Genomic DNA, 26,598 nt, shown 5'->3' with positions numbered 1-26,598 from the left:
CACCACATTTAATTCAACTAAATATATTAGTACACATATATACGATTCAGCCCGTCAGCATCTCTGAGAGATGCCATATCTAATTAATGTGGCTGATCAAACTAGAAAAGTTGGGGTGAGTATAATCCACAACCAACCATTAAATATTTAGAAAAAGAGTATTTTTGAAAGAAATTAATCAGTAAAAAATTGGAAATGTTCTGGTTAGTCTATGCTATTATCTTCAGGAGGGATGTAGACACTCTGGCTCTACACCCTGATCCTATCCCACCAGCACAAGCTCTGCTTGTATTAATAGGACCTCCAAGGGTCATTGAGCCGAAAAGTTATCAGGAGTATAGATCCTTATTAGCATTGACCAACGTCAGATCTGTGACATGTCAAGGAAGACGGTACTTAGAAAAGGTAACGCAGATTAGAGAAATAAGCGAAAGAGATGATTGGAGGAAAATGTGGTGATCCTGCTGTTGGCTTAGAGTCGAGGAGGTCATGAATTACAACACCGGGTATTCTCTGGGGGTCACCCTCACAGATACTGACCCAGCCCACCACCGTTTTGCTTCCAAGATCGGACGAGATCGGGCTCTGTCGGTGGGGTATGGTAGTAATTTCTTGGGCCTACTATGGCCGACTCACCAATGAGAGTGCACCTAAACAGGAATGGGGAGAGAGACAGAAAAACGGGGCGGATCTGCTGTCTATGTTAGGCACAGGATATACCTGTGGATCATGGATGAGAGTCCGCAGATATATAGAGAAATGGAAAAATGAAGAGATTGAGAGAGAAAGCTAGAGAAAGAAAAAGGGAAAACGGGAGAGAAAAAAAAGGGGGAGAGAAGAAGGAGAACTAAATGGAGATCGTGACGAATGTCTGCTTGGTATCAAACCGAATTGCTGTCAAAACAATTATTAATTAAGTATAGACCCGAGTAACTAGCAATGTTGGATATATTCGGTAGTTATTCTATTTAAATAGAAAACACGAGTGTTGGGGCACAGGCCTTAATAGGTGCCAGTTATCACACTTGTTCACACATATGCTGCAAAAAAACAAATGTACAAATACTATGTATACCTTGCAGCATGACTGATGAATTGTTTAGGAGAGATAACGTAGTGATATTCCTGCCTAGATCCCTAGATAGGCCTAAATATAATATCTTACACAGAGCTGCAGCACTATAACATCAGACATGGTGCACAGGCGTTAGGGTAATCCACATTCTCGGATATGTATAGGAGTACCCCTATTGACAGTATAACAGGTAACGGAGGTAGGCAGGCCCCTGCAATACTGATTAACTAGATACTTATACACTTGCCATTGTTGATTCTCTACTCAAAGCTGTCCAGAGAAGGTTTCAAAAAACCAAAAGAAATGACGGTAGACCCTAGTGGTTAAAAGGGGTAATTATGATAATATGGTTGAAAAAGGCAACAGTGATGGCAATTTGAGAGAAAAAATGAAAAAATACAAATATTTGAAAAAAGAGAAATGATGAAAAGAATATAATATAACAGTCACTGCCCCGATCCCTGGGCTGCTCTGATTAGAGCAAAGAGAAAAAAATATGTGTCGATTTACTACATTGGTAAATGGAGTCAGATAAAGATAGACAAAAAGGTGTACCGGTCCCTGCCAAGGTCCCTGGGTAAGTCACTAAATACCAGGAAGCAAGATTTACTCCTCAGGTCCTTGGTTGATGTTGGAGTGATTCATGCTGGAATACTGGGATAGGTCATGCTGGAATGCTGGAAAACGCGTTTCACCCATCCTGCGGGCTTGTTCACTTCCAATGCTGCTGGTATAATGTGATAGCTTTGGTTTAAATACCCGTATAAGTGGTTATCTGCCAATAGCTGCTATGTGATTAATTAGCTGAGATCATCCTCAGGCCTCCGCTGTGCTCAGCGGAAGTGACGTGTTTAGTCAGGTTGCTAGGCAACCTATGCATCATACCTTGATAAGAACGTCTCACCAGGAGGGGGAGAGAGTGTTAATAAACTCTTTAATGGTGTCCTCGTTAGTACAGTGGGTAATACAACCGGGCCGCAAGGATAGCCGCTTGTCTACTTACAATATTATTAAGTCCTAAGCCCTGCTGCGCCACGTCATATCCGGTAACTGTTTCCGGCGTCTGGTTGCTAGGATGCAAGGTGTCCTCAGCTGCATTAGGTGACGTCATCTTCCATCCGAGGCGTCTGGGTTAGAGCGTCCCGTCGCTCGGCAACCGAGTGTATACGGGACGTTCGGTCTGACCAGCGGGTGGGACTGTGTTAGAGCTCCCAGGGCCGGTCTATTCCGTATATTGCTGCCTGCTGTCGGGTTAATAGGTGGAAAAGACGTCACCTAATGCAGCTGAGGACACCTTGCATCCTAGCAACCAGACGCCGGAAACAGTTACCGGATATGACGTGGCGCAGCAGGGCTTAGGACTTAATAATATCGTAAGTAGACAAGCGGCTATCCCTGCGGCCCGGTTGTATTACCCACTGTACTAACGAGTACACTGTACTAACGAGGACACCATTAAAGAGTTTATTAACACTCTCTCCCCCTCCTGGTGAGACGTTCTTATCAAGGTACGATGCATAGGTTGCCTAGCAACCTGACTAAACACGTCACTTCCGCTGAGCACAGCGGAGGCCTGAGGATGATCTCAGCTAATTAATCACATAGCAGCTATTGGCTGATAACCACTTATACGGGTATTTAAACCCAAGCTATCACATTATACCAGCAGCATTGGAAGTGAACAAGCCCGCAGGATGGGTGAAACGCGTTTTCCAGCATTCCAGCATGACCTATCCCAGTATTCCAGCATGAATCACTCCAACATCAACCAAGGACCTGAGGAGTAAATCTTGCATCCTGGTATTTAGTGACTTACCCAGGGACCTGGGCAGGGACCGGTACACCTTTTTGTCTATCTTTATCTGACTCCATTTACCAATGTAGTAAATCGACACATATTTTTTTCTCTTTGCCCTAATCAGGGCAGCCCAGGGATAGGGGCAGTGACTGTTATATTATATTCTTTTCATCATTTCTCTTTTGTCAAATATTTGTATTTTTTCATTTTTTCTCTCAAATTGCCATCACTGTTGCCTTTTTCAACCATATTATCATAATTACCCCTTTTAACCACTAGGGTCTACCGTCATTTTTTTGGTTTTTTGAAACCTTCTCTGGACAGCTTTGAGTAGAGAATCAACAATGGCAAGTGTATAAGTATCTAGTTAATCAGTATTGCAGGGGCCTGCCTACTTCCGTTACCTGTTATACTGTCAATAGGGGTACTCCTATACATATCCGAGAATGTGGATTACCCTAACGCCTGTGCACCATGTCTGATGTTATAGTGCTGCAGCTCTGTGTAAGATATTATATTTAGGCCTATCTAGGGATCTAGGCAGGAATATCACTACGTTATCTCTCCTAAACAATTCATCAGTCATGCTGCAAGGTATACATAGTATTTGTACATTTGTTTTTTTGCAGCATATGTGTGAACAAGTGTGATAACTGGCACCTATTAAGGCCTGTGCCCCAACACTCGTGTTTTCTATTTAAATAGAATAACTACCGAATATATCCAACATTGCTAGTTACTCGGGTCTATACTTAATTAATAATTGTTTTGACAGCAATTCGGTTTGATACCAAGCAGACATTCGTCACGATCTCCATTTAGTTCTCCTTCTTCTCTCCCCCTTTTTTTTCTCTCCCGTTTTCCCTTTTTCTTTCTCTAGCTTTCTCTCTCAATCTCTTCATTTTTCCATTTCTCTATATATCTGCGGACTCTCATCCATGATCCACAGGTATATACTGTGCCTAACATAGACAGCAGATCCGCCCCGTTTTTCTGTCTCTCTCCCCATTCTTGTTTAGGTGCACTCTCATTGGTGAGTCGGCCATAGTAGGCCCAAGAAATTACTACCATACCCCACCGACAGAGCCCGATCTCGTCCGATCTTGGAAGCAAAACGGTGGTGGGCTGGGTCAGTATCTGTGAGGGAGACCCCTAGAGAATACCCGGTGTTGTAATTCATGACCTCCTCGACTCTAAGCCAACAGCAGGATCACCACATTTTCTATCAATCATCTCTTTCGCCTATTTCTCTAATCTGCGTTACCTTTTCTAAGTACCGTCTTCCTTGACATGTCACAGATCTGACATTGGTCAATGCTAATAAGGATCTATACTCCTGATAACTTTTCGGCTCAATGACCCTTGGAGGTCCTATTAATACAAGCAGAGCTTGTGCTGGTGGGATAGGATCAGGGTGTAGAGCCAGAGTGTCTACATCCCTCCTGAAGTCTAATAGCATAGACTAACAAGAACATTTCCAATTTTTTACTGATTAATTTCTTTCAAAAATACTCTTTTTCTAAATATTTAATGGTTGGTTGTGGATTATACTCACCCCAATTTTTCTAGTTTGATCAGCCACATTAATTAGATATGGCATCTCTCAGAGATGCTGACGGGCTGAATCGTATATATGTGTACTAATATATTTAGTTGAATTAAATGTGGTGGACAACATAAGTGTGGATTTTTTCTTAAAATAATGAATTAATAAAAGTTATGTTTTAATTTTTTCATACTAACAAATCTAAAAAAGAGTGCACCCACACAAGAGGCTTGGGCGTTCCTGCCAGACTCTGATCCCATGTTGAAGCCGTCACATTCTCAGGACTTGGATTCTATATAAAGGCCATGTCCTGAACTCTGCGCCATTTCACTGATGCACTGATGCACACTGCTGTTTGATGCGCTATACTCTGCTTTATTTGCTGTGCTGTATCCAGAGACTCCACTGTGCTATGTATAGTGACTGTGTATATAGGGGCATGCTGCATGCTGCTGTATGCTGTGCTGTACTCTGCTGTATTGGTATTGGCTGTGCTGTGTCTAGAGACTCCAGAGTCACAAGTGGCTGTGCTTTGCATAGTGACTGTTTATAGGGGCATGCTGCTTTATGCTGTGCTGTACTCTGCTGTAAATTGTACTGCTTGATGCACTTTACTCTAGTGCCCTTTGTTCAGGGCCCTGTGACTCCACACAGTGTGAGCAGAGATGCGATTTAAAAAAATAAATAAATATATATATATATATATATATGTAAAGACAAGGATTAATATTGCGCCACGTATGATATAAAACAGATATGTTGTATAAAAAGTGGCAATCCTATGTGACACTCCCCTGTGCTGTTAATGGGGCGTCAGCTGGGTCCCTCAATGCATACAGGGGTGGTAGTTCCATGAAAAGAATGTAGGAGAATAGGGGGGATGAGGGATACGTAGCGACCAAGGTGTCAATTAATAAAGTAAAAATTGGCAATTACAAAAAAAACTATTTATTACCATAAATAAAATGTCTCTTTTTATGTGTCTTTTTTATGTCTAATTTTTATGGTAATAAATAGTTTTTATTTTAATTGGCAATTTTTACTTTATTAATTGACACCTTGGTCGCTACGTATCCCTCATCCCCCCCATCCTTATATATATATATATATATATATATATATACACAGAAATGAAAAAACTACGGCACTCAGGAACTGATAGAAAAGTCAATGTATTAAACAATACAAAACATCCATCGACGTTTCGGGGAATCCAACCCCTTTCTCAAGATGTGCAAGTATACTTGCACATCTTGAGAAAGGGGTTGGATTCCCCGAAACGTCGATAGATGTTTTGTATTGTTTAATACATTGACTTTTCTATCAGTTCCTGAGTGCCGCAGTTTTTTCATTTCTGTGTCAATACTCTCCTGAGGGCACCGGGGCACGTTGCCACTTGTGGGAGTGCCGGGCTGTTTGTGCTATATATATATATATATATATATATATATATGACAAGAATTATTCTCCCACTGCGCTATTTCAAATAAAACACTAAAATGAATTAATTATATGGCTGCCTGTATCCTCTAAGTTCCCTGTTAGGAGGAACTAAATGTGTGAAAATATGAAACGAAATAGAGGAGATGGCGCCAAGGGAGTTATATCAACACCCTACCTAAAAACGGACCCTTACAGTACTCTCCGGATAAATTACGTCAGATAACAAATACTAACATAAAAATTTATTAAAACAACATATAAACCCGACACAAATGTTCATAAGTATACAGAGTTGATACATTTACATTTGTCGCACAATTTGAACAATCAGTTTGTAGTGATGAGGAAAAAGCGTAGATATATCACTACGATTTCCTCCTTCTCCTTATTGTAGATTCGGAGGTAACATCAGATAATAGATAGATAAATAACCCAACGCGTTTCGTCTTGTTCCAAGACTTCATCAGGGGTAAAATCTACAATTGTAGAATAATAAGTCAAAACAAATACATAGCAATAAGCATCTTACACTCACATATAACATGACATATTGGTATCAAAAGAACATGACATAGCAACATGAGGAGGAAAACAGAATAAATAACATGAAGAAAGAGGAAAAAAGAGAACCAAAAAGCACAGGTTGTGAAAAACATACCTCTTCATTTCAGAACATATTGTCAGCACATAAAAGGTCATTCAAAGATGTATGAACAACGTTTCAATATTTCAATGGGACTTGATTGATACAGCGAGGACCATACCTAATTAAAAAACGTTTAATAACCTTTATTAATTAAAGGACACTTTTTGTTCAATTAGGCAGAGATTGGGATTAATCCAAGGGAACGGCACATACCTCATATATCATCAGCTTGAGTCTGACATTCAGATATTCGAATATGGGGAAGATTCATATGTGTATAGAATCTAACTGGTTCGCAAGCATAAGGAACCTAATAAATTGATTAATTGGGTATTAATTATAAGAACACCTACGAGTACATAAATAGACCCCTATCTTATTTTGACACCCATAATTATAAAAATTCTGGTATCAATTAATGTCTGATCACTAATGAACAGATCTCATGACTAACCCGTGTCGTTTCTATATATGATACAGAACAAAGCCACAGAATTGGCTATAACAAACACCAATGTTACCACTATACAACGATCCTCTACTAAATGATCTGATTATAACCAGCCATTTATTCATATTTGGAAAACCCAGGACTAATTGTATTAACCATCAGTTTAGTGAACCCACATGATATGTTTATTAGGGAAACCCATCCTTTATGGACGGTATCACTGATCTATGATCGAATAATTCAAAGAAATTACTCAAAGTGCTACCCACAGGGGGTGTAGTTCATTAGTGCCAATCATTAAAGAAATCTCTATAATATAGCACATACCTCGTCGGTCAGCAGCTTGAACCTGACACTCAGAGACTCAGGAGTGAAGGCAATTCAAATGGGTATAATGTCTAACCAATTTAGAACACGTGGTAGACCTGGTAAATTAATTGGGTTGATATCAATTAGACCATCTATTAAAGTACCAGTATGGTACAAAGAGTTCCCACCCCATGGAGAAACAAATACTCCTTTCACTTAGTAAGGGGAAGATCTATTAACTATAAAAAATTATATAAGTGAGTGTATAACTCATACAACTTAGTTTCATATTCATGAATAAATCTGTCATATTTATATAGTGAATATATATAATTAGTGCATATCATATACTCTTTAAAAAATTACATTTATAAATGATTAGTGGTTAACCAGTCAATAAAATACATATAGTTGGTACAAAGTGTATACTAATAAATGGGACCACTTTCAAAGTTGATAATATACTATTGTAAAATCAAAAACAAAACCTTACCCTCCAGTGGTGCAGTGCTGACAGCCAAGTCTCTGTATAATGAGGCATTGGACCTGATAACCACCCTTTATAAAGGGAAAAGTGATTACATCACTTCCCTTGCAATGTGATTGGTGCTCTATATATATGTGCTCCATTTACTATATTAGAATGGAGATTACTTAACCAAAAGTGCATAGATTTATAATTTTCAAATAATCAAACTAAGTGTATTAACGGTATTTTTTTTTTTTTTAATTTTACTTTTATTTATTTATTTTCTTTTTTTTTATTTATTTATTTATTTATTATAGCTCCAGCGTCATGCAATACGATCAAGGGGAATTACCCACAGGGGATCAGTCTAATATGTAGGACATGAAACTGAGTTAAATGAGATGGGGTGTGTCCAACATCATTCCTGGCATTTAGCCAGGTTTGGTTTCCCTAAATAGTAACCAGAGAGACAGTGAAAAGCATTATGGGTAATATTAATCAATTAGGTATTTCCTCCTAAGGAGTTATTCTCATAATAATACCGTTAATACACTTAGTTTGATTATTTGAAAATTATAAATCTATGCACTTTTGGTTAAGTAATCTCCATTCTAATATAGTAAATGGAGCACATATATATAGAGCACCAATCACATTGCAAGGGAAGTGATGTAATCACTTTTCCCTTTATAAAGGGTGGTTATCAGGTCCAATGCCTCATTATACAGAGACTTGGCTGTCAGCACTGCACCACTGGAGGGTAAGGTTTTGTTTTTGATTTTACAATAGTATATTATCAACTTTGAAAGTGGTCCCATTTATTAGTATACACTTTGTACCAACTATATGTATTTTATTGACTGGTTAACCACTAATCATTTATAAATGTAATTTTTTAAAGAGTATATGATATGCACTAATTATATATATTCACTATATAAATATGACAGATTTATTCATGAATATGAAACTAAGTTGTATGAGTTATACACTCACTTATATAATTTTTATAGTTAATAGATCTTCCCCTTACTAAGTGAAAGGAGTATTTGTTTCTCCATGGGGTGGGAACTCTTTGTACCATACTGGTACTTTAATAGATGGTCTAATTGATATCAACCCAATTAATTTACCAGGTCTACCACGTGTTCTAAATTGGTTAGACATTATACCCATTTGAATTGCCTTCACTCCTGAGTCTCTGAGTGTCAGGTTCAAGCTGCTGACCGACGAGGTATGTGCTATATTATAGAGATTTCTTTAATGATTGGCACTAATGAACTACACCCCCTGTGGGTAGCACTTTGAGTAATTTCTTTGAATTATTCGATCATAGATCAGTGATACCGTCCATAAAGGATGGGTTTCCCTAATAAACATATCATGTGGGTTCACTATACTGATGGTTAATACAATTAGCCCTGGGTTTTCCAAATATGAATAAATGGCTGGTTATAATCAGATCATTTAGTAGAGGATCGTTGTATAGTGGTAACATTGGTGTTTGTTATAGCCAATTCTGTGGCTTTGTTCTGTATCATAAAACCACACGGGTGTTATGATACCAGTACGTCTGACCAGAGGTGATCTTATGACGGAGGTCAGAGTACAGGAATGGAATGCTGGTTACGGGAGCAGGAAAGCCTAGTAACCCCTGGCGCCCTAACTCCGTTGTCTCGCCCGTGTTATCAGAAATCCCCTGCGAGACTATGGTTGCTTGAGCCCATGGCAGCCGCGTTTGAAGGGCGGATTATGTCTGCCCAACTCCGATGCCCCCTCAGGTCTTAATGGGAGACAAAGGGAAATCCGAGACAGGGTGATAACAAGGGGCCCTCTGACTAAGCAACCAGGCCAGGGGCTACAAGCTAACTAACTTAAACCAGAAGTATGTGCGGACAAACCGCCAGGGAAAAGGACAACCAAAAATCCACGAATCCGTTACTCATATCCAGCACCGCTGGATACCAGAGTGGATTTGTGGGAGCGGAATCCTCCGCAAAAGCTCCGAAATACAATGTAACCAAATAATAAATAGTAAGCGGTCAAGCCGCAACACACGGCTACGCCGCGACTCACGAACACCACAGGATGTTAAAGGTGCTCGGTCAGGACTCCAGGAAAAGATGACAACTTCCGAGTATTGGACCACTGAGGACAGGAACGACCGGATAGACAGGACTGGAAAACTCTCTGCAACAGACACAGCAAACAGGAAGCTATTACCGGCGTCTGTGAGAAGTCCAGAGAGTGCTTTTAACTGGGAGCTCTCCAATCAGGAGCCAGACAGGGTAATTAACAATCATGCCGTGCAGCTGCATGCTGCACGGCCAGGACACCAATGAGGTGATTAATCTAGACCCAGCAACGGGGAACGCGGTCCGACAGTGGCGTCCCCGTTGCTAGGGTCTGAGCGGCTCCGTGCGCCCGGCGTCTAGCGTTGCTAGGGAGCCGGCGGCTGTCCGCATGCGGCGTCCCTAGTTGCTAGGTGCCGGGCCGCACTGACGGGCGGACCCTCGGCGCCTAACAGTACCCCCCCCTTGAGGAGGGGTCAAGGAACCCCTAAGGCCAGGTTTCTGAGGAAATTCTCGAAAAAATGCCTTTTTGAGCCTCGGGGCATGGAGATCCTCATCCAGGACCCAAGACCTTTCTTCTGGACCATAACCTCTCCAATGTACCAAAAAATAAAGCCGACCCCGGGACAACTTGGAATCGAGAACCTTCTCCACCAAGAACTCCTGCTGACCCTGTACATCTATTGGTGATTTCCCCTGAGAGATCTTCCGAGGAAATCTACTGGAAGAAACGTATGGTTTCAACAGGGAGCAATGGAAAGTATTTCCGATCCGGAGAGTTCTTGGTAAACGTAACCGGAAAGCAACTGGATTGATTTTTTTTATAATATGAAATGGTCCAATAAATTTAGGGCCCAATCTGGCTGAGGTTTGTCGAAGTCTAATGTTGCGAGTCGACAACCACACCCTATCTCCAACTTTAAAAGTGCACGGCCGCCGGAGCCTGTCAGAAAATTTTTTCTCCCGAAATGCCGCTTTTCTGAGAGCAAGGTGCACTTTTCTCCAAATGAGTCTGAGATGAGCGGTCAAGGTCAGTGAGGAGACAGAGGAATGTTGAAAAAAGGAATTAGCTCTGGGGTGAAAACCAAAAACTGTAAAAAATGGAGACACATTGGTGGAGGAATGACAGGCATTGTTGTAAGCAAACTCCGCCAACGGAAGAAACTCGGACCAGTCATTTTGGAGTTTGGCCGAGTACAAACGCAAATATTGTTTTAATGATTGATTAACTCGCTCAGTCTGCCCGTTGGACTGGGGATGGTAGCCAGACGTTAAAGACAATTTCATCTTTAAAGAGGCACAAAAAGACTTCCAAAATTGTGCAATGAATTGTGGACCCCGATCAGAAACAATATCAGTGTGTAACCCATGGAGTCTGAAAACATGGCTGAGGAACAAAACTGCCAATCCCTGGGCAGATGGCAATCGGGGAAGAGCAATGAAATGGGCCATCTTGCTAAAACGGTCAACTACCACCCATATGACTCGGCATCCGGCTGACAGAGGGAGGTCCACCACAAAATCCATGGAAATATGAGACCATGGCCTGAGAGGAACATTCAAGGGCATGAGTTGACCGATAGGCAAGGAACGGGGAACTTTATGCTGTGCACAGACCTGACACGAAAAAACAAACTCCTTAATGTCTTTGGAAAGACCAGGCCACCATACTGAGCGGGAGACTAATTCCAAAGTCTTAGCGATTCCCGGATGCCCGGCAACTTTGCTATCATGAAACTCCGTCAAAACGGTTGCTCTCAAAAACTCAGGGACATAAAGACGACCAGCAGGAGTATTTCCAGGAGCTTGATGTTGAAGCTGCTTTAACTGGGTAAATAAATCTTGTGTGAGGCCTGCCCGAATGACTGAAGACGGAAGTATGGGAGTAACAGGACTGTTATCATGAACTGGAAGAAAACTGCGTGACAGGGCATCCGCCTTGGCATTCTTGGAACCTGGCCTGAAGGTGATAATAAACTTGAAACGAGTAAAAAAATAAAGCCCAACGAGCTTGCCGGGCATTCAGCCGTTTAGCTGATTCAATGTACTGAAGATTTTTGTGATCAGTCAAAACTGAAATGGTATGTGTTGCTCCCTCAAGCCAATGCCTCCACTCCTCGAAAGCCCATTTAATAGCCAGTAATTCCCGGTTACCAACATCGTAGTTGGATTCAGCAGATGAGAATTTCCTGGACATAAAGGCACAAGGATGTAATTCTAGAGAATCCGGATCCTTCTGAGATAGGATAGCCCCTACTCCAACCTCCGAGGCATCAACCTCAACAATGAAAGGCAATTCTGGGTTGGGATGTCTGAGGACCGGGGCTGAGACAAAGGCTTGTTTCAAGGCCTGAAAAGATAACTCAGCTTCACGTGACCAGTTGGTTGGATCCGCTCCCTTCTTAGTCAGTGCCACAATGGGAGCAACTAGGTCGGAGAAAGAGTGAATAAATCTTCTATAATAATTCGCAAACCCTAAAAAGCGCTGAATTGCTTTTAAGTTGGTGGGTTGCGCCCAACTAAGGATGGCTTGGAGCTTCTTCGGTTCCATACAGAATCCCCGAGGGGAAATAATGTACCCTAAAAAGGATACCTCCGTGACATGAAATTCACACTTCTCCAGCTTGGCATATAGGTGATTTTCACGTAATTTTTTTAGAACCTGACGCACCTGGGTAACGTGTTGTTCAATAGAGTCAGAATATATCAAGATATCGTCTAAATAGACTACTACGAATCTTCCAAGAAAATCACGGAGCACATCGTTAATGAGATCCTGGAAAACTGCCGGAGCGTTAGACAGGCCGAATGGCATAACCAGATACTCATAGTGACCCGACTGAGTACTGAATGACGTTTTCCACTCATCCCCTGACTTGATTCGGATGAGGTTATATGCTCCTCTCAGGTCAATCTTAGAAAAAATCACAGCCGAACGTAGCTGATCAAAGAGGACAGAAATCAGCGGCAAAGGGTAAGTATTTTTTACTGAGATTTTATTCAAGGCTCTAAAGTCAATGCAAGGTCTGAGTGATCCATCCTTCTCCACAAAGAAGAAGCCTGCACTTAAAGGGGATTTAGACGGCCTGATAAATCCTTTCCCTAGGCTTTCTTTAACATATTCATTCATGGCCACAGTTTCTGGTCCGGACAATGCATATAACCTTCCCTTAGGCAAAGTGGCACCAGGAATTAGCTCAATAGCACAATCATAAGGCCGATGGGGAGGCAGAATGTCCGCATTGCCCTTGGAAAATACATCAACAAAATCCTGGTATTCCACAGGAATGGGTGCGGGAATGACAGCAGCTATTCTGATGGGAAGCGTAATACATTCCTTATTACAGATGGTACCCCACTGTGAGATCTCCCCCGACTGCCAATCAATGATGGGATTATGAAAGGCCAGCCAAGGGTGACCCAGAACCACTGGAACTGCTGGGCAATGGGTAAGGAAAAATTCAATTTTTTCGGAATGAAGAGCTCCTGCCGAAAATAGTACAGGAGGTGTACAGAGAGAAATAACCCCATTGGACAAGGGACTCCCATCTAAACCATGCATGGTGATACACCTACCCAAGGCTAACTGAGGAATACCTAAGGCCTTGGCCCACGTTAAGTCCATAAAGTTCCCTGCAGCTCCACTGTCAACAAAAGCCGACACCGAGGAACAGAGGCTGCCAAAGGAAACTTTAGCTGGGACTAACAGTGAATTATTTGAGGAGATAAGCTGCAGACCAAAGTGAACCCCCTCACAATTCACTTGGTCGAGGCGTTTCCCGACTTGTTCGGACAATTACGGGCAAAATGTCCCTTACTCCCACAGTACAAACAAAGACCAGAATTTTGCCTTCTGGTTCTTTCTTCAGGAGACAGCTTGGAGAGACCTATCTGCATGGGCTCCTCTATGTCCACAGGAATGGAAAAAACACCAGGAGTAGACCCGACAGATGCTCCTTTTTCAGCCCTCCGCTCTCTGAGACGACGATCAATCTTAATAGAAAGCTCCATGAGTTTATCAAGAGTCTCAGGAGCGGGATACTGAAGGAGACTGTCTTTTATAGACTCAGATAAGCCGAGGCGAAACTGACTGCGCAGGGCTGGGTCATTCCATCCACAGTCGTTCGACCAACGGCGAAACTCCGTACAATAAATCTCTGCGGGATTCTTACCCTGTCTGAGAGCACGCAAATGACTCTCGGCGGATGCCTCTCTATCAGGGTCATCATACAATAGCCCTAAAGACCCCAGAAAGGCGTCTACAGACAACAATGCCGGATCGTCCGTTCTTAAACCAAAAGCCCAGGTCTGGGGATCCCCCTGAAGTAAAGAAATAATAATTCCGACCCGCTGAGATTCCGTACCTGAGGAGACTGGTCTTAAACGAAAATAAAGTTTACAAGACTCTTTAAAATTAAAAAACTGCTTTCTATCCCCAGAAAAACGGTCAGGCAAATGCATTTTTGGTTCAGGAACGACCCTCGGGGAAGTCCGTAACAGATCTTCCTGTGACCTCACCCGAAGGGACAGATCCTGAACCATCTGAGTAAGTTCTTGAATCTGACTAACTAGAAGCTGGCCAGGATTTGGCCCTACACCAGTGGGATTCATGAGGCCGACAAATCTTCCAAACTGAAATAAGGGAAAAAATCAAACCCTGTTTAATTTTAAATTTTAGTCTGGCCGGTAATAATGTTATGATACCAGTACGTCTGACCAGAGGTGATCTTATGACGGAGGTCAGAGTACAGGAATGGAATGCTGGTTACGGGAGCAGGAAAGCCTAGTAACCCCTGGCGCCCTAACTCCGTTGTCTCGCCCGTGTTATCAGAAATCCCCTGCGAGACTATGGTTGCTTGAGCCCATGGCAGCCGCGTTTGAAGGGCGGATTATGTCTGCCCAACTCCGATGCCCCCTCAGGTCTTAATGGGAGACAAAGGGAAATCCGAGACAGGGTGATAACAAGGGGCCCTCTGACTAAGCAACCAGGCCAGGGGCTACAAGCTAACTAACTTAAACCAGAAGTATGTGCGGACAAACCGCCAGGGAAAAGGACAACAAAAAATCCACTAATCCGTTACTCCTATCCAGCACCGCTGGATACCAGAGTGGATTTGTGGGAGCGGAATCCTCCGCAAAAGCTCCGAAATACAATGTAACCAAATAATAAATAGTAAGCGGTCAAGCCGCAACACACGGCTACGCCGCGACTCGCGAACACCACAGGATGTTAAAGGTGCTCGGTCAGGACTCCAGGAAAAGATGACAACTTCCGAGTATTGGACAACTGAGGACAGGAACGACCGGATAGACAGGACTGGAAAACTCTCTGCAACAGACACAGCAAACAGGAAGCTATTACCGGCGTCTGTGAGAAGTCCAGAGAGTGCTTTTAACTGGGAGCTCTCCAATCAGGAGCCAGACAGGGTAATTAACAATCATGCCGTGCAGCTGCATGCTGCACGGCCAGGATACCAATGAGGTGATTAATCTAGACCCAGCAACGGGGAACGCGGTCCGACAGTGGCGTCCCCGTTGCTAGGGTCTGAGCGGCTCCGTGCGCCTGGCGTCTAGCGTTGCTAGGGAGCCGGCGGCTGTCCGCATGCGGCGTCCCTAGTTGCTAGGCGCCGGGCCGCACTGACGGGCGGACCCTCGGCGCCTAACAACGGGTTAGTCATGAGATCTGTTCATTAGTGATCAGACATTAATTGATACCAGAATTTTTATAATTATGGGTGTCAAAATAAGATAGGGGTCTATTTATGAACTCGTAGGTGTTCTTATAATTAATACCCAATTAATCAATTTATTAGGTTCCTTATGCTTGCGAACCAGTTAGATTCTATACACATATGAATCTTCCCCATATTCGAATATCTGAATGTCAGACTCAAGCTGATGATATATGAGGTATGTGCCGTTCCCTTGGATTAATCCCAATCTCTGCCTAATTGAACAAAAAGTGTCCTTTAATTAATAAAGGTTATTAAACGTTTTTTAATTAGGTATGGTCCTCGCTGTATCAATCAAGTCCCATTGAAATATTGAAACGTTGTTCATACATCTTTGAATGACCTTTTATGTGCTGACAATATGTTCTGAAATGAAGAGGTATGTTTTTCACAACCTGTGCTTTTTTTGGTTCTCTTTTTTCCTCTTTCTTCATGTTATTTATTCTGTTTTCCTCCTCAAGTTGCTATGTCATATTCTTTTGATACCAATATGTCATGTTATATGTGAGTGTAAGATGCTTATTGCTATGTATTTGTTTTGACTTATTATTCTACAATTGTAGATTTTACCCCTGATGAAGTCTTGGAACAAGACGAAACGCGTTGGGTTATTTATCTATCTATTATCTGATGTTACCTCCGAATCTACAATAAGGAGAAGGAGGAAATCGTAGTGATATATCTACGCTTTTTCCTCATCACTACAAACTGATTGTTCAAGTTGTGCGACAAATGTAAATGTATCAACTCTGTATACTTATGAACATTTGTGTCGGGTTTATATGTTGTTTTAATAAATTTTTATGTTAGTATTTGTTATCTGACGTAATTTATCCGGAGAGTACTGTAAGGGTCCATTTTTAGGTAGGGCGTTGATATAACTCCCTTGGCGCCATCTCCTCTATTTCGTTTCATATATATATATATATATTAGTGATAAATGCAATTGCTGGGGTGATCATCCTTATTTCAGTGAATCCAGTAGACACCACTCCACATATAGCCAATGAAGTTAGGAGCACTCACCAGTCTTCAAAAAGTAGTAGTTTTTATTCAGAGCAACATCAGTGCAAAGAGTAGCAGCAACGTTTTAGTTCTGGCTTCAGGACTGAGAACCTTCATCAAGAGTTGTGGCAGGAAGCAGGGCCGCCATCAAGGGGGGACTGCCGGCACTGGCATCCCAGGCTCGGACAGAAGGGTGTCCAGGGGAGCCTATCCCTAGTGTACAAAATGGAAAACAAAGCTTTTTGGTGCTGCTAAAGTCGGGAATCGAGAGAAGAGAGTAGCGTGCAGGGCCGACTTGAGACCCGAACATTTTCTGCCACCTGAGTGTCCTTGTAGCCTGCAGCACTGGGATCCATCAGGTGTCTGAGATGCAACCCAGGAGTGACCTTACAGACATTGATGCTGCAGCATTACAGATGGAGCCGCACTCATCTGAGGCGGCTCCATCGCAAACGTGCACTCTCGGCGTGACTAGGCGATCCGTCCGCCTAGTCACGCTGGGAGTGCACAGATACACTCCCATTCAGAGCATCTCTGGGCGCGGACAGAGATGCTCCCCATTCAAGTGAATGGGGCTCGTCTCTGTCGCGGACGTGCTTGCCCGGCCAGACAGAGACGCACTCGGCAATAGGCTACGTGGCTTCATCTGTACATCAGAGTTGCCGCACATCATCCCCACCAGTGCACAGTTCGTAACATACTTTATTGAGGCAGAGCCCGGCAGGCTGTAGAGAATGGAGATGAGGTAAGGGGCCCAGCTGCGGACTGTGCTGAGGGGCTATGCAAGGTGATCGGGGCAGAAGGCTGTGGAAGGTGACCAGGGGCAGAGAACTGGGATGAGGGGCTGCAGAAGCTGACCCGGGGCAGAGGGCTATGCTGAGGGGCTTTGGAAGGTGACCAGGGGCAGGGGGCTGAGAGCTGTGGAAGGTGACCAGGGGCTGAGGACTGTGGAAGGTGATAAGGGTCTTATGAATGTGATGGTGGGCTGTGGAATGTGATGAGGGGATGGTGGCTAAGGATGGTGATGAGGGGCTGTGTATGTTGATCTGAGGCTCGGGATGGTGATGAAGGCCTGTGGAAAGTGATTAGGGGCTGTGTGCTGTGGAAGGTGATGAGGGACAGAGGTTGGTGATGATGAGCTGAAGATGGTGATGAGGGGCTGAGGTGACAAAAACCAAGGATAGTGATGAGGTGCTAAAGGCCCGGGTGAGGGAGGGAGTGAGACCAAGTTCTAAATAACTGGCCTGGCTTCTTCTGGAGAGGAATTAAAAGTTGGCAAGTATAATGTTGCAAGCTGAACATGTTATCAAATAGGAATGCTTCTCGTAACCAGAAAATGTAGGATTCATTATTTCTGGAATTGTTGGTGAAGACATGCAGATTATTTCCTATAGGCAAACTAGGCATCAAGAACTACTAATACATACAAACAGGGAACAATATATAAGCATTGCTACTTTATACCAGGGATTTGTACAAATTCTTCTAAGAGCCTTTAACCACTGGCATTGGATTTGCACCAAAACAAAAAAAAATGCAAATGCCAATTGAATATGAAAATAATAATAATAATTAAAAAAAAAATGCTCTTGCAAGGGAATCTGTACTTGAAATGCGTAATGTTTATGTGTACCTTTCCCTCTGCAGTTTGACATGCAAAGGATAACACTGGAAGAACTAAAGCACATTCTATATCATGCATTCCGGGATCATTTAACAATGAAGGACATTGAAAACATAATCATTAACGAAGAAGAAAGTTTAAATGAAAATTCGGGAAACTATCAAACAGAGTTTGAAGGAGGTAGGGTTTTTACTTTATTTGATTTTGTATTCTGTAATTAATTAAACAAAAGGGATACTTTGTGATAATCTATGAGGTTAATGTTATATGCATATCGCCATGATCTCTATTAGTTAATAAGGCCTAGACATCTGTAGAACATTTTGATAATTATTGGACTTGTTGGATGAAAATTCGGTATTTTTACATGGAGTCCCAAATAAAACTAATATTAATTGAAAACATAATTGTACCCTGCCATATAATGTAATGTACATAATGAAAAAGCACGATAGGATTTATATTGTACTGATTTTTTTTACATTTTGGTAAGATGCCATGTAAATATTCTCAGCGGCTCTAAGGGGGGGGTGTACAAAGTACAGGGCCTCTCTGGGAATCTGGGCCTGCAGGGAAAAACCCAAGTTAGTGTGGCCATGTCTTTCTGGGGGTGCTGCAGTGTGCAGCTACAACAGGGGGGGCCTGCATTTACATTGACATCTGGCCAGACCCCCACACACTTGCCCATGTCGCCTAATTCTAGAGACTAGACAGATCTCTTGGTGACAGATCTCTGAGTGATAATAATTAGTTCCCTTTTGGGAATAATGAGTACTATGCAAAACAGGCGTAAAAAGCAGGTTTGTTAAATGAACAGATATACAGTAAGGGTTAGGGGAGATGTATCAAGTTTTAGAGTGAGATCTGTCAGTTAGCGAACACAGTCTATGAAAAAAAACAGACGCTAATGGGTGCTTTGGGCAACTTCTCTTCTTTATATTTCTTCAAGACTTGGTACATCTGCCCCTTAGAGTTTTTAAAAAAAGAAAAAACAAAGTTTTACATCTGCCAGTCCTGTTCCCTATACTGCACACAAACAAGAGGATATAATTACATGGCTATCAACACATTCCAAAGATAACTATCTAGATTTATTGGATGTCCTAGACTTACAACATTACAAATGTCATCATATCACAGCCTGTCAAATTCTCTTTGGCATCATATTCCCTGTGGCTCAGATTTTTTTTTGCAAGCAGTAATATAATTGGTAAAAGGCAATGCTTGTCGATTTACAGTAGTATGTTTAACAGCGTATAGGGCCTAGATAATGATCAGTCACCGCAGCAATACTATTACTGTATAACTCCACTATTAATGAAGCACACTATTGGGTTTTCTAAACAAAAATGGGGATTAACATTATTTTAATCCATACAGAAATGTAACAATTCCATGAAATTTACAATGTATTATAGAAGTAATGTATATACGTATGTGCACAAATGTGGCTGTAGTTATATTTTGTTATGGAACATCTCACTCTTATCCTATTACACAGTCGAGTCACATTAATTTGACCACCAGATAATAGCCAGAGTAACCGCCCTGTGCAGCACTGACAGTAGCTAGACAGGCAGAACTGTCGTTTTAGACACGTCTGGTAGCCCTCAGGTTCATTTTGACGGTGAGCTGCTCCACTGTAGCGTGTTGGTCGGCTCTCTTTGTAGCAGACGTTCACCTCTCACATCAACGGCACGTGGTGCTCTGCAGTTTCCATGTTGGTTATTCACAATGGTGCCATTTTTCCAGTCACAATACACCTTCACCACAGCAACACGTGAACAGTTCACAAACTGCGCTGTTTCAGAAATACTGCCACCCTTGGCCCAAAAGCTGATAATCATCCCTTTTTGCAACTCTGACAAATTGCCTTTTTTACCCATGACAGCAATGAGTGATATGTGTGCAGATCACACACCTTATATACCCACCAAGCCAGTGCACAACACGTGACGTACTTCATGGGCTACGCGCTGCCGACGTCAAATGTGACTTGACTGTGTATTTTACACTCAAATACGTAGTTATATTATTGCTAATATGTATTATAGGGGTAATTCCAAGTTGATCGCAGCAGGAAATTTTTTAGCAGTTGGGCAAAACCATGTGCACTGCAGGGGAGGCAGATATAACATGTGCAGAAAGAGTTAGATTTGGGTGGGTTATTTTGTTTCTGTGCAGGGTAAATACTGGCTGCTTTATTTTTACACTGCAAATTAGATTGCAGATTGAACACACCACACCCAAATCTAACTCTCTCTGCACATGTTATATCTGCCTCCCCTGCAGTGCATATGGTTTTGCCCAACTGCTAAAAAAATTCCTGCTGCGATCAACTTGGAATTACCCCCCATGTGTACTCATTTGTCACTGTTATTTACAAATTTTATTTTTCACATATTAAAATCTTGTTTTTTTATCTTAGTAAACTTTCTTGTTGGCGACATAAATGCTAACATCTATTCTATGACTGGGTGGAATTTCCACTTTGTATTTTGCCCAATGCCGCACCCACCCTGCCAAGAAGCAGTAATCAGCAATAGGACCATTTAAGTGGCAAGCTTCATTATTTCCTATGGGAAAGTGATCCCATTATTACAGTCTTGCTGGATATCACCTGAACCCTTATATGGTGGGTTAAATTAATTTTTTTGAAAGGTAAATGGGCATGGCACAGTATAGCACCCTCCTTGCTCCAACAGTGCTAACCAGCTCCATCTAATGTGTTGGGCTAATATTGCAAAAATAGCATCCCTCTTCCTCGCCATATCTGATGTAGTTTGTACTCGGCTAATGCCAAATAGTATTGAGGTGTCCCTCCAAACTAACCTGCTACATTATGGGCAGGGAGTTATGTTACATAATCCCCAAACAATTGGACAAACTCATGTGGTTAGAGAACAATAAATGTATTTCCCCAATTATTTGTGGGGTTTTCTAAACCAAATCTGGTGTGATCTTTGGCCTAAGTGATACAAAATCACCATGCTTTACCCATTCCCATCAAGGCAGTGGGTATGGGGAGATTAGCAACCCCAGTGCTGTGTCCCCTTACTCAAGTCTATTTTTTATGCAAAAGCACTCAAAGCCAGGCAGACGTAATTTACAGTTTTCATTTTGATTGAAGCTTTAATTCTTTGTTTACAGATATGTCCTCTTACATCTTTGCTCTGTGCACTATAAGTCACGTTACACATAATATGTGAGTGCCGCATGACTTGGTAGTGCAGAGTGTCTCTTTTTGAGTTTTGTTTGGCAAAAATGCATCTTATACGTAATGATATGTAATAGGATGAACGAGCAGCTTCTGCTGATTAAAATTATATGCAGCATGCCTACATTTTGTGTGTGACTGTATCTGTACAAAATGCTATGCTGCAGTGTTTTCCTTGAACATGCAGATACAGCCACAAATAAACACAGAATATAAGCATGCTGCATATCATTAATCATTTTAATCAGCAGAAGCTGCTTGTGCGTCCTATTGCATTATATTGTGTCTAAGACGCATTTTTGCGGCAAGAATCGCAAATAAAAGGCACTCGGCACTACCGCTCAGTGCAACTTGAAGGGCTGTTTAGCGTGACTGCAGCAAGGATGTAAGAGGACACATTTGTATTGTAAGTAATTCAATAGCTATCATGAGCAGGCTGCTGTCTACCCTTTGTCTCAGGTCTGCACCATCTTTGTCATACTAGTCTGTACTTGTTCTCATTTTAAGTCTGACTGAAGTACTGCATATATGTTTTGTAACTCTAACTGGCCACTGCTGCAGTTATATAGCACCTTACAGAATAAATGATGATGATGATGATGATGAATTGGAAAAATCTAGTGAACCTACCCACCCTACCATATCTTTTCCTCAACCGCCCTGATGACAGTGCACGATAGGGATAATTTAACCTTCCTTCTGGGTCAGGACATGAAGAGAAGATACATTTTGAAGATATGTACAGTATAGCCATACCGTCTTCCTTCTTATGGCTTTTTTTTCTGTCCTTCTAGGTTATTTATGTTATACAGTAGATGCAGGGTCTTGCCTGCAGATTGCTGTCTGCTGCATGAGGAGTTTGAGGAGAAAAGCATTCCTCTCTTGTGTGTTAGGAAAGATGCAATTAATTATGCCTCTTATAATTGTATTTTCTTGACTAGTCCATGGTAGCATGCAGTCCACTTAGTCCACCCTTCCTCCTGAAGCAGGACAGAAAAAGAAGACACATGTTACAGTGTTCTGGAACCTGTGGTCCACTTACCGGGTCTGGCAGCGCTGTTCCCCAGGCATTGCTGGGTCTTTTAAGCAGGTGGGTAGTCAGCTGCACCCACAGTGGTAGTCTCACTGCCGCATTCTCACTGATTCTGGGAAAGACGTGACATCACGTTTGGCACCAGTTTCAGACACCCCTCCCTGTAAAAGGCAGTCACTGCGAACTAACAACTACTGCCAGACTATAGGCTCACATGCCGTACTCCAGCTTTACAGCCTAGTGCTTCCCTGTGCAAATGCTTGCAAAGTACTGCGACCCCTGTGTATTGTTCCTGGTCCCTGTCACTGGTGTGTATTGTAACTTGTCCCTGCCACTCCTGTGTATTTTTCCTGGTCCCTGCCATCCCTGTGTATTGCTCCTGGTCCCTGCTATCCCTGTGTATTGCTCCTGGTCCCTGCTAACCCTGTGTATAGTTCCTGGTCCCTGCCAACCCTGTGTATTGTTCCTGGTCCCTGCCAACCCTGTGTATTGTTCCTGGTCCCTGCCACCCATGTGTATTGTTCCTGGTCCCTGCCACTCCTGTGTATTGCTCCTGGTCTCTGCCATTCCTGTATTCTGTTTTCAGTTCCTGTCTCTATTCCTGTGTTTCCCATTCGGTCTCAATCCAGTCTGACAACTCTGTGTCTATACGCTTCACAGTGGATTACCTGTTCCAAACTCCAGTGTTTGCCAGTCCCATACTTACAGATGGCTGCAACCTGTTTGTCCCTGGTAAAAACCAGTTGCACATTAAACTCTGCGCCTTTGGGTCTCAGCCAATCTAAAAGTATGGGTCAGCATCCTCTACATCAGACCTGGGCAAAGTACGGCCCGCGGGCCAAATGCGGCCCTTTGGCAATCCCTGTCTGTCCCCTCTCCGCCCACAGGCTCCCTGCACCATGGATGCTCGGGTCCTGCAGGACGCGCTGTGAATCACAGTCCTGTGTATGCCTCAGCCCATACTGAAATGCTATTGGCTGAGGCGCACACAGGACGAGTGACTCACAGCGCATCCTGCAGGACACAATCATTCCCCATTGCCTGCCTCCCCTGTCAGTCACCGCCAGCATGCTCCCAAGGTGCCTTCTGATACGTCCGTCGTCCTTCCTTGCCTGACAGCGCGCCGCTCAGTCAGCAACACAAGTACTGCTTGTTGAACTACAAGTCCCAGGTTTGATTGTCTCTTGATTTTTTCCTATAAATGCCCAGCGCTGGATCTCGTGCACTTCAGACCTTCTTAATTAGGTTGGCGTCTTCCCCTTATTCCCGTATCCACCATCAGGTAATGTGTGTAACTCAATTATAAAGAAGGGGTGTGCACCACAGTTCATAAAACCACAAATTTATTAGGACAACCACATATAATTAAGTATAGAATCATAAAGAGAGAAATACAGTCCCCCTCGTGCGCTTGAATACTAATAGCTGCCCCAGGAGACCACAAGGAACCTTTCACCGTGATTCAAACAGAATTCAATACAAAATAATTGTGACTCCACGTGGCACTACTCCACACCCTCAATAAAAAAAATGCTTACACAATCAGTATATAGCAGTATTGGTTTCCATGTAGTAATTCATGAAAATAGCACTATAATAGATAAACAAATATAGACATAGCGTGACCCTGTTGGTAGCAAGTGGTAATTGTGTTTGCATAGGTCCACTCACATAGATATGAGATCTTATTGCATGTAGGGAATCAAAGTCCAATGATCCTTAAGATGAAGCCGCTCTCTGCTCCTTAATACAATCCTTGTTCATGTATCACTTAAAAGAAAGGTGGTAGTAATAGTGCAACACTGTCTTAAGTTTATGACACAAATTTTTAATAGACAAAATGCACTCACAAACATCCAATAAAAAACAACATATAGGTGCCAAGGAAATTTTCATGGGGAAGGTTGCTGCAAAGGGTATAGTCACCACAAGCCCCGGTAGCTCTAGTGTCCCCAACAGATGGAAGTCGCAGCTCCGATCACCAGGTCCTCGTATTGCACCGTCTCCCTGCTTGAGCGCTTTCGGACAGATGTCCTTCTTCAGAAGCATGGGAGCTATAACAACCAAACCATCCTTAAATAGCCGTGGAATTAAGTCCATTCAATACACCTGGCGATTCCGGAACGACGTCACCGGAAGTGACGTGTCCGGATGTGGAAATAGTCACCATCCCGCTGTTTGCGTCTCACAGCAAAGAACAGGAAATCAGCTGGTGTATTTATTACAGGAAGTGACGCGTCCGGACATAGATATGCGTTCCAAATCGCGGTGCATGCGTTCCACCATCGAAATCCAACATAAATATAAAATAAAACAAAGGTGTACATCCATAACTAAAAACTTTAGAATTTGTATATATTGCAATGGGGATAGGAATCGTCTTAACAATATAGAGAGGGGTATAAATAAATAAAACAAGTTTAAAAAAGTTTAAAAAAGTTTAAAAAAAGTTTAAAAAACAATCAAGATAAAAACCTCTTATAAAAACCATTTCAGCTCGAAATCACTATTAAGACCATGGGGAACCAAAGTTTTTAACTTATAGATCCACCGCATTTCTGTTTTTGAAAGGGTCACATCTGTTTCCTTATTACGTGGTGTGGGGTTAATAATTTGAATCCCCCAAAAGGTTTTAAAATGATTTGTATTGCATGCATGTTTTTGTTTAAAATGACTGGAGACAGTATGAGTCTCCACACCCTTCTTCACATTATACACATGTTCATAGAGTCTGGTCTTGAGATTTCGGCTGGTCTTCCCGACATAGATCAATCCGCAATCGCACTCTATGGCGTAAATAACATTTCGTGAATTACAGGTGATAAAATCACGAATGGGATAAGTGGTCCCATTCACTATAAAATCCTTCATTTTACTGGGTCCTTTAGTGCATTTGCACATTGCACAAATCCCACATCTAAAGAAGCCTTTGCTCCTAATACTACTCCTTTTCGTAGTTTCAATCGAGCTGTGGACTAGACGATCCTTCAGTGATTTAGACCGTCTATAAATAAATCTAGGTTTTGAAGGCAGTAAAACACCTAGTGTTGGGTCTTTAATTAAAACCTTCCAGTGTTTCCTTATAGTGGATTCAATTTCCTTATGTTGTGAATTAAAATTCATTATAAAAGACCATTTTAAAAATTCATCCTTGGGTTTTTCTTTCTCTTTACCCCTTATCAAATCACTTCGAGTAGTAATTTCTACTTTCTCTTGAGCTTTTATTAATAATTCATTCGGGTACCCTTTTTCAAGGAATCTATCCGTTAGTTCTTTAGACTGTATAGAGCAAACTTCGGGGTCTGTACAATTTCTTTTGACCCTGAGAAATTGGCTATATGGAATTCCATCGAGCCAATTTTCATGGTGTTGGCTAGTGCGCTCAATAAAACTATTAGAATCAGTATTTTTACGATACAATTTTGTTTTTATAAAATTATTTTCTATATAAATACATAGATCCAAGTAGGTAATCTCTTTTGAACTTATAATGGTAGATAATTTGATATTAAAAGTGTTATTCCCAAGGGTGTCCAAAAAGGAATTTAAATCCTCCAAATTGCCTTCCCATACAAATAAAATATCATCTATAAACCGACGCCATAGCACCAGGTCCGCCCCCAGGGCGTCTCCAGGCCATATAGAGAAATCTTCCCAGAACGCCATAAAAAGATTGGCGTAACTGGGGGCGAACCTGGTGCCCATGGCGGTGCCTACTCGTTGAAGGTAATAACTTCCGTTAAAAATAAAATAATTATTTCTAAGTATAAATTTAATCCCCTCTAAAATGAAATCTTTCAAATTCCTATCATAATCAGATTTGTCAAGAAAATAAGACACTGCTTCCAGACCCTTTTCCTCCTCAATAATCGTATACAGCGTTGATACGTCTGCACTGATGAGTATGTAATTTTCTTTCCACTCAAAATCTTCTAACAGTGCTAGCAACTGTCCAGTATCTTTCAAATAGGATTTAGTCTTTTTTACCAATGGTTGAAGATAATGATCAATGATCATTGAGAGATTGGAGGTTATACTATTGGTACCTGATACTATGGGTCTTCCAGGTGGGTGTATAGGATCTTTGTGAACCTTTGGTAAACAGTAGATTGTTGGTATAGAGGGTTGTTTAATATTAATGAACTCAAACTCATCCTTAGTAATACTCTGTTTCAATA

At 42.1% G+C, this 26,598-nt stretch overlaps 1 protein-coding gene, 2 long non-coding RNA genes and 2 pseudogenes across 3 annotated transcripts in view; 3 read left to right on the top strand and 2 right to left on the bottom strand.

Annotated features, from left to right (window-relative positions):
* Positions 1-26,598, top strand: part of CALN1 (calneuron 1) — a 596,934-nt gene that overhangs the window by 509,922 nt on the left and 60,414 nt on the right. Inside the window, exon 5 of the mRNA XM_063953758.1 lies at positions 18,194-18,350. Coding sequence (XP_063809828.1) covers positions 18,194-18,350 — 157 coding nt within the window. The remainder of the gene's footprint in view (positions 1-18,193; positions 18,351-26,598) is intronic.
* On the bottom strand, positions 492-610 carry LOC135052203 (5S ribosomal RNA; annotated as a pseudogene).
* On the top strand, positions 3,933-4,051 carry LOC135052399 (5S ribosomal RNA; annotated as a pseudogene).
* LOC135050878 (uncharacterized) lies at positions 6,417-7,503 on the bottom strand. Its single transcript, XR_010241893.1, has 3 exons — positions 7,287-7,503; positions 6,722-6,818; positions 6,417-6,626 (listed from the first exon to the last, which is right to left on the bottom strand). It is a non-coding gene; the product is annotated as an uncharacterized LOC135050878 (long non-coding RNA).
* LOC135050877 (uncharacterized) lies at positions 8,602-16,256 on the top strand. The gene is made up of 4 exons (XR_010241892.1): positions 8,602-8,971; positions 15,623-15,719; positions 15,815-15,920; positions 16,105-16,256. It is a non-coding gene; the product is annotated as an uncharacterized LOC135050877 (long non-coding RNA).

The sequence above is a fragment of the Pseudophryne corroboree genome, chromosome 2 (assembly GCF_028390025.1).
Source record: "Pseudophryne corroboree isolate aPseCor3 chromosome 2, aPseCor3.hap2, whole genome shotgun sequence".
NCBI lineage: Eukaryota > Metazoa > Chordata > Amphibia > Anura > Myobatrachidae > Pseudophryne > Pseudophryne corroboree.
This window is presented reverse-complemented; position numbering and strand designations above follow the sequence as displayed.